Consider the following 15,223-nt stretch of genomic DNA (forward strand, 5'->3'; position numbering starts at 1 on the left):
TCATAGTGTTTTGAGTGTTCAAAACTATCCACAAACTGAATAAATCCACAAAATCCGCAATGTAAACAACTCTGGTAAACGCACGCTATAGAGAAAACATGGCAACAGGCCAGCATCACCCAAGGGAGGTTACTGGTATGACGTCACACATAACTTGACCTAGTTAACGGCTGGCTGCCTAAATTTGGCTGTGCGTGTCAACTTTAAATGCTTGTAGCGGGCGCATCGTGACACTGAGATCGCGGGAAACCGAGGGGCTTGAATAACCCACCAAACCCGACATTTTGACACATGATATAGCCTGATTGCTGAAATTACCGCACGACGCCTTTAATAAAAAAAACAAAAAAACAAAACAAAAAAAACTTTTCCTTTGAACATATATTTAAGTTTATTTATATTTTTCCTTGCTATACTATTTATCTGCACCAGAGTACACCTTTTCCACCATGGTTCTCTTTGGCTATTTCCCTTATTTGTCTTGTGTCCCAGTAATTTAGCTACTACATTCTCTGCTACCTTCATCAAATTGTTTACTACTTCCAGATTTCTCACTTGTATGTACCTTAAGGTGGGACGGTGGTGTAGTGGTTGGCACTGTCGCCTCACAGCAAGAAGGTTCTGGGTTTGAGCCCTGAGGCCGACAGGGGCCTTTCTGTGTGGAGTTTGCATGTTCTCCCTGTGTCTGTGTGGGTTTCCTCCAGGTGCTCTGGTTTCCCCCACAGTCCTAAAGCATGCAGGTTAGGATAATTGGTGGCTCTAAATTGACCATAGGTGTGAATGTGTGTGAAAACCTCTATAATAATCCAGTAGAAGGCAATGGGAAACCACTACTGTAATGTTCCCTAGAGACTTTGATGGCTGAAGCTGTCAGCTGTCAGGGAGGCCACATCACTGTAGTGATATGCCAAAATGAATGGCTGTACCTTAATACCTCATCTATGGTAGCAGATTTTTCCTTAACTTTTCTACTATCATATTCACTACGTTTACATGCACATAGAGAGAATCGAATTTCTGCCGTTGCTCGACTGAAATCGAAGTTCAAAATGTCATGTATACACCTTAATTCGGCTGAAATTGAACCGAACTTGATTTCTCGGAATCGAGCTACATGACCTAGTTTATGCGATTTCTGCCGAGCTACTTTGTGCATGTATACCCTATCGAGCTAGTTGTCAAGCTACTTCCGGAAGTGACGAGTGACGAGACCACAAGCAGGAAACACAACAGCCTCGGTCGGCATGACAACGAATCATGACAACGGCATGAATCTTTTCTTTTTGTGGCATTGTTTGCACTGTTAAAATTTAGCTCACTTACTGTATCACCAAATACATCTGTACAGCTGTTGCATAGCTGTGAATTGTGTACATAAACAAGTCATTGTATTTGTGTTAAATATATACTTATTTACTTATATACTTACTTATTTATATAACTTAAATATATATGTCCAACATCTGAAGAATGTCAATAAAAACAAAACAATTGAACTTTTTGTGTGTTTATTAAGACATAAGTTAAATTGTAAGCAAAAAATGGACTTTAGAAAAATATTATTGTGCAAAATAAGTTGTCTTACGGGGCGGCACGGTGGTGTAGTGGTTAGCGCTGTTGCCTCACAGCAAGAAGGTCCTGGGTTCGAGCCCCGGGGCCGGCGAGGGCCTTTCTGTGCGGAGTTTGCATGTTCTCCCCGTGTCCGCGTGGGTTTCCTCCGGGTGCTCCGGTTTCCCCCACAGTCCAAAGACATGCAGGTTAGGTTAACTGGTGACTCTAAATTGACCGTAGGTGTGAATGTGAGTGTGAATGGTTGTCTGTGTCTATGTGTCAGCCCTGTGATGACCTGGCGACTTGTCCAGGGTGTACCCCGCCTTTCGCCCATAGTCAGCTGGGATAGGCTCCAGCTTGCCTGCGACCCTGTAGAAGGATAAAGCGGCTAGAGATAATGAGATGAGATGAGAAGTTGTCTTACAAAACAGTGGTCTGCGCCGGACAGTTTGTAGCCATAGTCTGTTAGAGCAAGCCTAACAGCTTGAGCACGGAACTGCTAGTGTTGCCAGATTGGGGGTTTTAAGTGCATTTTAGCGGATTTGAACATGTTTTGGGCTGGAAAACGTCAGCAGTATCTGGCAACACTATAGCTCTTCTTCATCACGACAACCGGAAGTGTACCAACACAATGGGGCGTGTAGCGCCACGTGTGGCTCGGGTGCACAATGCACCTTGCACAATAGCCCGATTTCACTTGTGCATGTAGGACTGGATTTCTCTGGCACCCCTGCTGGGACCCTTTGCTCGATTACCAACAGGAGCTCGATTTGGACGTGCATGTAAACGTAGTGACTGTCTAAAGTTGGGTGGTTCGTCTACCTTTGGTTTCTTCAACTCCTCAGTCAACTTCTCCATCATTACAACTTGATCATCCTGACAACCATCATTTCTCATTTGCTCATATACATTTGTAGTCTGTCTTTCTAGACTGTCCTCTACATTGTGTTAGGACTTGGACTGTTTTGGCCTCTAGAGGCCGCTGTTATTTCCTTTTTGTGTCTTGTTTATTTTGGCCTCTAGAGGCCGCCACTGTTCCTGTGTTTTGTGTTTTTGTTAATTGCCTGTTAGTCCTAATTATCTTCACCTGTGTCCTTAATTAGTTTGTGTATTTATACCCCTGAGTTCAGTCCTCTTGTCACGGAGTCTTTGTGCTGTTATGTTTATCTCCAGTTTCCTTTGTACTGTGTTTTGTGGATCTTCTGAGCTTTTGCATTTTTGCCTTTTTCTTTTTGAATTATACTTTTTGTTTTTTTGTTTTGCCCTGGATTGTATATAGTGTACATAGTATAAATAAACCTTTTGTTACTTTTTCTACTTCCGCCTCATGCCTCTGCATTTGAGTCATCCCCCTGGTGGCCTAGTGGGGGTTTGCTGGATTATCACACCAACGAACCAGGTTCGAATCCCAGCAAAACCCTGACAGAAAGACTCCGTCATGACCGACTCAGCAGAGGCTGTTTCAACTGTCTACCCGGCCAACCTTCAGGGAATTATGACAGCTTTGACACGCTTCGGAGCGACCATGGATGCTCATGGACGTACGCTCACCAGCCAACGTGAGGCCCTTGCTCGCCACGAGGAACTGCTTCAGCAAATTGGGAAAACCCTGGCACAGCTGACATCTCTGCCTGCATCTCCTGGGGTGAGTCTGTCCACTCTTGTCAAGCTTTGATAGACTCAGGGGCGGCTGGGAACTTTATGGATATTCACTTCGCCCAAAGCATCAATATACCTACTGCACCTCTTGAAGTCCCTCTGTCTGTGTCTGCCCTCGATGGCCAAGCGTTAGGTGATGGAAGAGTCACCCAAGTTACTTCTCCAGTCTTCCTCCAGTCTCAAGGTCACAAGGAAGAAATATCCCTGCACCTGATTCCTTCACCTGAGTTCCCAGTTATTCTAGGCCTTCCTTGGCTTACTCGCCACAACCCTCGCATAGACTGGGTAACAAGCCAGGTTGTGGAATGGGGCCCTGCATGCCATGCCTCTTGTCTGCTCTCTAGCTCTCCTGTGTCTCCTGCCGAGCCCCCTGATCTCACCGAGTTATCTCAAGTTCCCACAGAGTACTGGGATCTCAAGGAGGTATTCAGCAAGAGCAGGGCCGCCGTTCTTCCTCCGCACCGGGCCTACGACTGTGCCATCGATTTGCTCCCTGGGACTACCCCTCCTCGTGGCAGACTGTTTTCCCTCTCTCAGCCAGAATGCAAGGCTATGGAGGAATACCTCAAAGACACCCTGGTCTCTGGGTTCATTCGACCCTCCACCTCACCTGCTGGTGCCGGCTTCTTCTTTGTCGGCAAGAAGGATGGGGGGCTTCGACCATGTATTGACTACAGGGGCCTGAACAAGATCACTGTGCTCAACCGATATCCCCTTCCGCTGATGTCCACTGCTTTCGACCTGCTCCAAGGCGCCACCGTCTTCACCAAGTTGGACCTACGGAACGCATACCACCTCATCCGTATCCGACAGGGAGACGAGTGGAAGACTGCCTTTAACACCCCGTCTGGGCACTATGAATACCAGGTGATGCCCTTCGGACTCACCAACGCACCAGCTGTTTTTCAGGCCCTAATCAACGACGTCTTAAGGGACATGATTAACCTGTACGTCTTTGTCTACCTCGATGACATCCTTATCTTTTCCAAGACCGTGCAGGAGCACCGCCACCATGTCCGCCAGGTTCTCCAGAGGCTGCTACAGAACAATCTGTTCGCCAAGGCCCAGAAATGCGAATTTCATGTTCCCGAGGTCTCCTTTCTGGGATTTATTGTACGGACAGGCCAACTCCAAATGGACCCTGCCAAGACCCTGGCCGTCCGGGACTGGCCTACTCCCAAGTCTGTTAAGGAGGTTCAGCGGTTCTTAGGATTCGCTAACTTCTACCGCAAGTTCATCAGGAACTTCAGTTCTGTGGCAGCACCCATGTCAGACCTCACCAAAGGGACAGGTGGATCTTATGGCTGGTCTCCTCAGGCAGAAAAGGCGTTCAAAGACCTCAAGGCCCGCTTCTGCACGGCACCCATTCTGGTCCTCCCGGACACCTCCCAACCATTCATCGTGGAGGTGGACGCCTCGGACAGTGGTGTCGGCGCGGTACTCTCTCAACGTTTGGAAGGAAAGCTGCACCCCTGCGCTTACTTCTCCCACCGCCTGAGTCCTGCGGAGTCCCGGTACGATGTGGGGGATCGAGAACTGTTAGCGGTCAAACTGGCCCTTGAGGAGTGGAGGCACTGGCTGGAGGGAGCGCAACATCCATTCCTGGTTTGGACTGACCACAAGAACCTGGAGTACCTCCAGCAAGCCAAGAGACTGAACCCTCGACAGGCTAGGTGGGCCCTGTTTTTCAGTCGGTTTGACTTCACCCTCTCGTACCATCCCGGCTCCAAGAACACCAAACCTGACGCACTGTCCAGGCTGTTCTCTGCCACTAACAGGGAGAATGAAGTCGGGCCTATTATCCCGGTGTCCCGGATTGTGGCCCCTGTCCGCTGGGGTATTGAGGAGGCTGTTCGACGAGCCCAACGCCAGGACCCCGGCCCTGGGACGGGGCCACCGGGCCTCTTGTACGTCCCACATCAAGCCCAGGCCAAGGTTCTCCAGTGGGGTCACTCTTCCCCTCTCACCGCCCACCCGGGAGCTCGGAGGACCCTGGACTTCCTGAAAAGACGCTTCTGGTGGCCTAACATGGAGCAGGAAGTAAGGTCATTTGTCCTGTCCTGTGAGGTTTGCACCAGAACCAAGAACCCACGACAGCGTCCCCAGGGTCTCCTGCATCCTCTGACCATTCCCCGGCGTCCCTGGTCCCACGTGGCTGTCGACTTCATCACGGGTCTCCCTGAGTCACAAGGTAACATGGTCATTTTGGTCATTGTTGACAGATTCTCCAAGGCCTGCCGCTTCATACCTCTGTGCAAACTCCCCTCTGCTCTTGAAACAGCGAAACTTGTATTTAATCATGTCTTCCGAGTCTTTGGTCTTCCACAGGACATCGTCTCAGACCGAGGGCCCCAGTTCTCCTTCCGAGTGTGGCACGGGTTCTGCAAGGTCATTGGAGCCACTGCCAGCCTCTCCTCTGGGTTTCACCCACAGTCCAATGGTCAGACGGAGAGGCTCAACCAGGACCTGGAAACCACCCTGCGAGGCCTGGCTATGGATAACCCGACATCGTGAAGCACCTGGCTGCCATGGGCAGAGTACGCCCACAACACCCTGCAGTCATCGGCCACCAAGCTGTCGCCATTCCAGTGCCAATTCGGGTTCCAGCCACCTCTGTTCCCGGACCAGGAGGAGGACGCGGGGGTGCCCTCGGTCAACCAATATGTGAGACGGTGTCGCAAGACCTGGAGCAAGGTCAGGAAGACCCTCATACAGACCTCCAGAACCAACCAGACTCAGGCCAACCGCCACAGAAGACCTGCACACACTTTCCGCCCTGGGCAGCGGGTTTGGCTGTCCACTAAGGACCTTCCGCTGCGGGTGGAGAACCGCAAGCTTGCTCCTCGCTACATTGGCCCCTTCAAGGTGGTGCACAGGGTGAACCCTGTCTCCTACCGGCTCCAGTTGCCCCGGACTCTGAGGATCAACCCCACTTTCCATGTTTCCCTGTTGTGGCCTGTACTGACGTCTACGTATGCCCCTGCCCCTAGGAACCCCCCACCCCCCCGCATCTTCCAGGGGCAGACTGTGTTCACTGTGCATTGCCTGCTTGACTCCCGCCGGGTCCGCGGCGGGTTGCAATATCTGGTGGACTGGGAGGGCTATGGTCCTGAGGAGCGCTGCTGGGTTCCTGCTCGGGATGTCCTAGATAAAGAACTGTGTCGGGACTTCCATTCGGCCCATCCGGATCGCCCTGGGAACGTCAGGAGACGCTCCTAGAGGGGGGGGTCCTGTTAGGACTTGGACTGTTTTGGCCTCTAGAGGCCGCTGTTATTTCCTTTTTGTGTCTTGTTTATTTTGGCCTCTAGAGGCCGCCACTGTTCCTGTGTTTTGTGTTTTTGTTAATTGCCTGTTAGTCCTAATTATCTTCTCCTGTGTCCTTAATTAGTTTGTGTATTTATACCCCTGAGTTCAGTCCTCTTGTCACGGAGTCTTTGTGCTGTTATGTTTATCTCCAGTTTCCTTTGTACTGTGTTTTGTGGATCTTCTGAGCTTTTGCATTTTTGCCTTTTTCTTTTTGAATTATACTCTTTGTTTTTGTTTTTTTGTTTTGCCCTGGATTGTATATAGTGTACATAGTATAAATAAACCTTTTGTTACTTTTTCTACTTCCGCCTCACGCCTCTGCATTTGAGTCATCCCCCTGGTGGCCTAGTGGGGGTTTGCTGGATTATCACACCAACGAACCAGGTTCGAATCCCAGCAAAACCCTGACACATTGTTATAATCACTTCATTCATCACCAGCGAGTGTAAAATTCTCTTCCCATACTTGCTCTGTTCCAGGTCCACCATCTATGTTCATATCTATCTCTTGTTCATCTCCATTATCTGACCTTCCTTCTTCAATACCTCTTTTAATCTCCTTGATTTCCATATGTGATAACCATCCATTCTTTCGTATAGCTAATACTTGTCCTGTCAGTTTTTGCTTGTTCATTTCAAAAATACCTATTTCATTCCAGATGCCCAACATCCTCTTCCTAAAACCTCTCTTAGTTGGATCACTCATGAAATAGCACTTCATTACCAGTTTGTTCATTTCCCTCGTCTATTTTGTTATCATTTTCATAATGCTAGCAGTCGCAGGATGATGACCCGAGGCTCGCTGCTGTACCTGAGCATTCCTGCTGGAAAAGGAGCCTTCACCTTGTGTGGGTCCAGCTCTATTCATGTCATTATCTCTATTTCTAGTAGAAGCCATCGTAACATCACACAATATGAGATTGGTTTGATCCAGGTTTCCTTCCCTCGGGTATTTTTTTTTTCGTGACACCATCACTAGAGGGGTTGCTGACCCATGAGACAGACTAGACCCCACCAGATGCCAACCTGGTGCTTCTTGGTCTCAGGGAGAGCTAACAGGTGCTACACCTTCTCAATAGTGACCTGGAGGTAGTTGCGGCAAAGGGTAACCTCATTGTTCCACGTTGAAACTCCACAACTGGATGCACTTTTAAGTCATACCCAGGACTTTATTATTATTATTATTATTATTATTATTATTATTATATTAATATAATAATATTATATTATTATAATAATATATTATTATATAATATATATATTATTATATAATTAATAATAATAATAATAATAATAATAATAATACCACAGAACATTTGAATTCTGCATGTAGCTGTTTATTCTGTAGGTGTTGATTCATTTTCTATAACAGCAGCTCTGGCAGTTCACAGGGACTTGTATGGTGACAGTTCATATAAATAGATTAAAACGTAGCATTTATTTAACTTAGAAAAACATGTAATTGTTGATATGTTAAAGTTTTCTGTAGGAAGATGTTTACTTATGAAAGGAGTCTCCAGTGTCAGCACTTTGGAACAGAGGTAAAACTGAAGTTTTCCGACACAGGAAAGTTTGCATGACAGGGAGTTTACACTTTGTACTATACATCATTTCTCCATAACATGATAAGATAGATTAGATAGATTAGATTAGATAAAACTTTATTGATCCCTTTGGGCGGGTTCCCTCAGGGAAATTAAGATTCCAGCAGCATCATTACAGATAAAAAGAGAAAATAAATAGACAGAACTTCTAGATAAATTAAAATAAATTATTTACATATACAAATATAAAAAGAACAAGATATGGGGAGGGGGAAAAGAAAAGAAAAATAAATAAATAAATAAATAGGGCGGCACGGTGGTGTAGTGGTTAGCGCTGTCGCCTCACAGCAAGAAGGTCCTGGGTTTGAGCCCCGGGGCCGGCGAGGGCCTTTCTGTGTGGAGTTTGCATGTTCTCCCCGTGTCCGCGTGGGTTTCCTCCGGGTGCTCCGGTTTCCCCCACAGTCCAAAGACATGCAGGTTAGGTTAACTGGTGACTCTAAATTGACCGTAGGTGTGAATGTGAGTGTGAATGGTTGTCTGTGTCTATGTGTCAGCCCTGTGATGACCTGGTGACTTGTCCAGGGTGTACCCCGCCTTTCGCCCGTAGTCAGCTGGGATAGGCTCCAGCTTGCCTGCGACCCTGTAGAAGGATAAAGCGGCTAGAGATAATGAGATGAGATAAATAAATAAAAGGGGGGGGGCGGCAGGAGAGATATTGCACATTATATTGCATATTGTCCGGTATTGCTTATTGTCAGGCTAGGCTACTGCTCCTTCCCGTCCTCTGTCCTCCTGTTACACCCCCCCCCCCCCCCCAGAGAGGAGTTGTACAGTCTGATGGCATGAGGGACAAAGGAGTTTTTAAGTCTGTTCGTCCTGCACTGGGGAAGGAGCATTCTGTCACTGAACAGGCTCCTCTGGTTGCTGATGATGGTTGCTCTGTCTGTCCCCCTCCCCCATCTTCATAAGAGAGAAAAATGAGGTGTTGTTAAGGAACCAATTGCATATAGCTGCATACTGTAAATGATAATAGTGTAAGAGGAGGTTGGTTATTAATGTTAAATGTTAGATCAGATTGATTAAGAACGGTTTGTGTGAAGTGATGTGAGGGAACTATAGTTAAGGGCGGAAGGATACAGTATGTAGAGTGTAGAGGGGAAATGGCTCTATAAAAGGGGGTGTTCAGGAGATTGAGTTCAATAAAGTGAAGTAATGAAGTATTCCTGATTCTCCGTGCTTTCTTTTCTTGCCCACAACCCCGTTTAAGTTAGTAACCTACTAGACCAGCTTTATCTAGTGTTACAATAGGATCTAATTTGTTTCCACAACATTTAAATGTAACTATACATGATAAAAATAATGATATACGGTTCTTTAGTCAATTAAAACATTGTAATAGTTGTTAACCTGCTGTGATATAAGAGACATCAAACACTTCGGGATGTACTGTTATAGGACAATAATCAAAGCAGTGGCAGAAAACTGACTGACTTTTTTATGAAGCACTGACACCCCAGACTTCTTCCATAAATATTATGTGCTTATTATATACAGAACCAGTCAAAAGTTTGGGCACACCTTCTAATTCAATTGTTTTTCTTTATTTTTATTAATTAAAAGACACTTCATGTCTTAAAGTAATGATGGATGTCGAGTCAAGTTTATTTTTTTATAGTGCTTTTAACAATAGACATTGCCGCAAAGAAGCTTTACAGAATTTTAGTGACTTTAAACATGAGCTAATTTTATCCCTATTCTATCCCTAGTCTATCACCAATGAGCAAGATGGTGGCAAGGAAAAACTCCCTCAGACGACATGGAGGAACCAGACTCAAAACCGAACCAATCCACATTTGGATGATAACAGATAGCGTCATTTCTCTTTACTTAGTTGAGCGGTTCTTGACATAATATGGATTACTACAGTTGTGGAATAGGGCTATTTACTGTATTTTTATTATTTACTATTTGACCTCAAATGCATTAAGAAGACAATAAATTACACCAATGAACTTTTGACGAGGCACCTGTTAATTGAAAAGCATCCCAGGTGACTACTTCATGAAGCTGGTTAAAATAATGCCTATAGTGTGCAAAGTGTCACTGAGGTAAACGCTGGCTACTTTGAAGAATCTAAAATATGAAACATTTTGGATTTTTTCCAACACTTTTTTTGTTTACCACACAATTCTATATATTTTCCATATGTTATTTCATACTTTTTGATGTCTTTGAATGAGTAGTGGTGTCTAAACTTTTGACTGGTACTGTATTTACTTTTTAGTGAATATGCAACTCATATTTTTAATCTTAGTTGGTCACATTATATATTTTCAAGCTCATGGTACTGTCCTTTTGAATTGACTGTTGATTATGAAAACTTTTTAAGCCTCCAATTAAAGTTAAACTAATAAACACTTATTTTAGTCTAACTAATTTTATTGGTAACTAATACATTAATATCCTCATTACTAGCCATTAATCCATTAAACTTTATCCCATTTCAACTAGAATTTGTTGACTGTCTTATTTAACAAATATTCACTGAGCCTGAGGCAGATAATTGTTTTAGTATAAATACACAGGTGATCATTAAAATTTTTTTTTATTAAAAAATAATTTATTTCAAACTTCAAAAGTGGCATGCAAATGAAGTAAAGTCATGCACAGACTTGTGCCACATATCTAGGCCGACTCTCATAAAATACTTTGTTTTGAAATAGATAAAATAAATCACAATTCCACCTTACCTTTGAATAATTTTAGACCAAATTTCGTAGCATCTTTAGTGCTTTTAGGAACAGTATTTTATTTCATAATTTGTAAATCTTCCTCACTGTAACTAAGCGATTGGCCGCCATTTTGCTCGAGGTGATTATCAAGAAATACTCCGAATTTTTCAACCAAGCAGTGCTCGTGATTTTCTATAATCACCTGTGAATTTATACTAAAATGTAATAACATAAAAACAATAATCTGATCCCGAGTTCTGGCCAAAGGAGAATGTCATTCCTTTGCAAGGTCTTGCTTCCGCTTAAGATTCCTTTCTTTGGTCCATCTGAAGGAGTTTCTCCTTCCATTTTCGTCCTCATTTTAGACATTGATGACATTTGTAATGCTTCTTTGAGCCTGTCTGTTTCCTAAAAAGCTCTATTTTTAAATTCTGTTTTCTCATTTTGCTCCGTTCCCTGTGTTCCCTCTGAAGTTGAATGCGTTCTGTTCCTGAAGGCCTCCTGGCAGCATTTTGATATAACCGAATAATAGTCATGAATAAATGATCAGTAATGGACATGGGTGGAAAATGGAGTGGTTTTGTAAGTGCAGCATTCCCAAAGCAGAGCTACAGCACGCCCACACTTTTATTTCTGGCAGCGGCATAGTGTCTCAGTGTCGCAGAATTGGTAAGCAGCAGTGAAAACGCTCGGACATGACTTTGCATGTGGTATGCCTCAATAACATCTAACCCATCCCAGCGACTTTTTCCTCTGAACATTGATTTTGTCTGATTGCTGCTGTTTGGTTTTATGAGCAGCTCCCATCTGAGCCTCAGGCTCTGGAGTGGCTCCTTGTGCTTTTAACAGGGGCATGCTCATTTAGCTCTTATTGATGTACTCCTGCTTGACAGCCTCTGTAATTATTCAGTACATTTCTTCCATACAATTTGTTCCATCTTTTCCTGCAGCTGAAGCACGAGGTCCTGCCTCTCCACCTGTCTAACGTGAACCGATTCCGCCTTCTGGAGGAGACGAACCAAACGCTGAAGACTGAGGTGGCTACACTGAGACAGCAGAAGCAGCTCTACAAATCGCTAGTGAGTTTGAAGCTCTTTGCATTGCAATTCCTTTTGGTGACTCTTTAGCAAATATAGTTTGTTTTAGCTTAGAGTAATTATCTTTCATTCATAAATCACTCTCCCCACCACTTTCCATGTCTTTCTCCTTTTCCTCCTCTTCAGCCTTCTTAATTGTTAAATCTTTCATTTTAACATTATGCATTCACACACAAGTTAGAGATTAATAAATTGGGGCCTCTTTCAAGGATCCTGCATTATGACATCTGATATTCTCAAGGATCAGGTTTTTTGGGACCTGGTCAATTTTAGGGGTCAGTGCTCTTTCCTGTCTCATTTGTGCTGTAGCTACACCTCTGTATGTGTTAAAGGGGAGTGTAAACCAAAATGAGGGCAGAAGAAGAGGTTAAAGGCTTTTCCAAGGTCCCAAGTGACAAGTGGTGTGATATTGGGAGCCACTATTGCCCTGGCAACCATCCCACTATCAGGGCAGGGCAGACGGGTGATGGGAAACTGACTGACCACAGCAGTGCATGTGGTCACAAGCTTTATTCGCTGCAGGAAAAGTGATGCGACATTGAAATGTGGCACTGTCTCTGTGTATTCCTTTGTCCATAACATGAGTCCAGATGGCGTAGAGGACCAATGTTACATTTATTTATTTATTTATTTATTTATTTATTTATTCTATTTAATGACCTTTACACACCTCTAACGAAGAAACACAAGCCTTTGAGTCTGCATGAAGGCAAAAGAAAATGTAGGGCTTCATTTCATAAAGATTCTAAATCTGGAGTTAGCCTTTTATAAATAGACCACACACAAAATAATTATTTAGTCTTTCGCCTGTTTATTAATTGTTATTAATATAAATATGGAGGTGATGATAGAAAATCATGTGTGATGACTGGTTGAGAAATTCAGACTATTTCTCGATAATCACCTCGAGCGATTCGGCAAAATGGCAGCCAACCGCTTGTCACCATAAGTGAGAAACAATTAGAAATTCTGAAAGAAAAGGCTGTTCCTGGGGTGGCACGGTGGTGTAGTGGTTAGCGCTGTCGCCTCACAGCAAGAAGGTCCGGGCTCGAGCCCCGTGGCCGGCGAGCGTCCTTCTGTGTGGAGTTTGCACATTCTCCCCATGTCCACGTGGGTTTCCTCCGGGTGCTCCGATTTCCCCCACAGTCCAAAGACATGCAGATTAGGTTAACTGGTGACTCTAAATTGACCATAGGTGTGAATGTGAGTGTGAATGGTTGTCTATGTGTCAGCCCTGTGATGACCTGGTGACTTGTCCAGGGTGTACCCCGCCTTTCGCCCGTAGTCAGCTGGGATAGGCTCCAGCTTGCCTGTGACCCTGTAGAACAGGATAAAGCGGCTAGAGATAATGAGATGAGATGAGAGGCTGTTCCTAAAAGCACTAAAGATGTTATGAAGTTTGGTCTAAAACTATTCAAACGTAAGGTGGAATTGTGATTTATTTTATCTATTTCAAAACAAAGTATTTTATGTGGGGGTGGTGGAGTGGTTAGCACTGTCGCCTCACAGCAAGAAGGTTCTGAGTTCAAGCCCAGTGGCTGATGGGGGCCTTTCTGTGTGGAGTTTGCATGCTCTCCCCGTGTCTGCATGGGCTTCCTCCAGGTGCTCCAGTTTCCCCCACAGTCCAAAGACATGCAGGTTCGGCTATTTGGTGGCTCTAAATTGACCGTAGGTGTGAATGGTTGTCTGTCTTTATGTGTCAGCCCTGAAATGATCTGGCGACTTGTCCAGGGTGTACCCTGCCTCCTGCCCACAGTCAGCTGGGATAGGCTCCAGCTTGCCCGCAACCCTGTACAGGATAAGCGGTTACGGATAACGGATGGTATTTTATGTGACTCGGCAAAGATGTTAACATTATGCAAACGTAAACATGTACATTGATTTTGTTGAGAGAAAACAATGCTCCCAGATATCCTTATATGATGAGACACAAGCAATATTAACAGTTGCTTCTTTATTTTATGAACAATGTTTCATTCATTAATGAATTAAATCATTTAGTCACTCACTCACACTGGCTGAAAATTCCACTAATGTACTAATGTCATAAATCTGTAACATAATTTGGATGAAATCTGATTATACAAGGTCTTGTATTTATACTGACCAACCTTGTAGCATTGGAATCTGGAATTGAAATGGATTTAATTGGGATTTTATGTCATTGACCCACACAAAACATCTGGTTGACTAATCCTTTGTCTGAAATAGAGCGTGGAAAATGATGAGCATGTGAAAGCTGGCATAATCAAATGCTGTTGTTCATAAGATGCAGTAACGAGTCAATTCTGAATCACGTGCCATCTCTGCATCCTTTCGGCTGGTTGCCAGGCAACCTACCATGACGGACAGTGTTGAGAGAGTCACTCATTGCTGAGAAATGACCTTGTGCCTCTTTTTTCACCCTTTCTGTCAACATGGCGATACCACCACTGAGCAAACGGTGGGGTGCAGTTGAAGCCTTTTTGGTGTAATTGGTTGATGGATAATAACCATCATAAGTGTAATGACAGAAGCTGATAATTAATTGAGACTAATAACAGTGGCGAAAGAGGAGCTGTCTAGTTAATTAGCAAAGCCAAACAACCGCTTGAGTTGAGGGCTTCAGGAGTGTGCAATGTGCAGGGTGTGGACGTGGATGTGGATGTAAGAGATGAGGGTCTGAAAGCTCTGGGCTGCACCTTCCTGATAGAATTAGACTCAGAATTAGACTCTGTGTTCTTCCAGTGGACCCAGATTGCTCCTGTAACCTTATTATCCTCTCCATTGTATCGACTGAAGGAGACGTTTAATGCAGCTCTGTTCCAGCTCTCTGGCCGTCTCGGTTCTGACCCCCTGATTCTCTGATCGATCGATTTCTTCATGACTGAACTCAGAAGGAACAACAATTAGAAACTGTGTTATATTATAAAGTTATATTATACTATACTAACTATACTAGTGCATCTCAAAAAATTAGAATACCATGAAAAAGTTCCTTTTTTTCATAATTTAATTCAAAAAGGTAAACTTTCATATATTCTATATTCATTACATGTAAAGTGAAATATTTAAAGCCTTTTTTGTTTTAATTTTGATGATTATGGCTTATAGCTCATGAAAATCAGAAATCCAGTATCTCAAATTATTAGAATATTCCCTAAGATCAATCAAAAAAAGGATTTACAATACAGAAATGTCCAACTTCTGAAAAGTACAGTATATTCATTTATACACTCAATACTTGGTTGGGGCTCTTTTACCATGAATTACTGTATCAGTGCGGTGTGGCATGGAGGTGATCAGTCTATGGCACTGCTGAGGTGTTATTGAAGCCCAGGTTGCTTTGATAGTGG

At 44.2% G+C, this 15,223-nt stretch overlaps 1 protein-coding gene across 1 annotated transcript in view; it reads left to right on the top strand.

The window, feature by feature from the left end:
• rimbp2a (RIMS binding protein 2a) overlaps window positions 1-15,223 on the top strand; it is a 210,510-nt gene that overhangs the window by 66,822 nt on the left and 128,465 nt on the right. Inside the window, exon 2 of the mRNA XM_060935983.1 lies at window positions 11,742-11,870. Coding sequence (XP_060791966.1) covers window positions 11,742-11,870 — 129 coding nt within the window. The remainder of the gene's footprint in view (window positions 1-11,741; window positions 11,871-15,223) is intronic.

This window comes from Neoarius graeffei, chromosome 12 (genome assembly GCF_027579695.1).
Source record: "Neoarius graeffei isolate fNeoGra1 chromosome 12, fNeoGra1.pri, whole genome shotgun sequence".
NCBI lineage: Eukaryota > Metazoa > Chordata > Actinopteri > Siluriformes > Ariidae > Neoarius > Neoarius graeffei.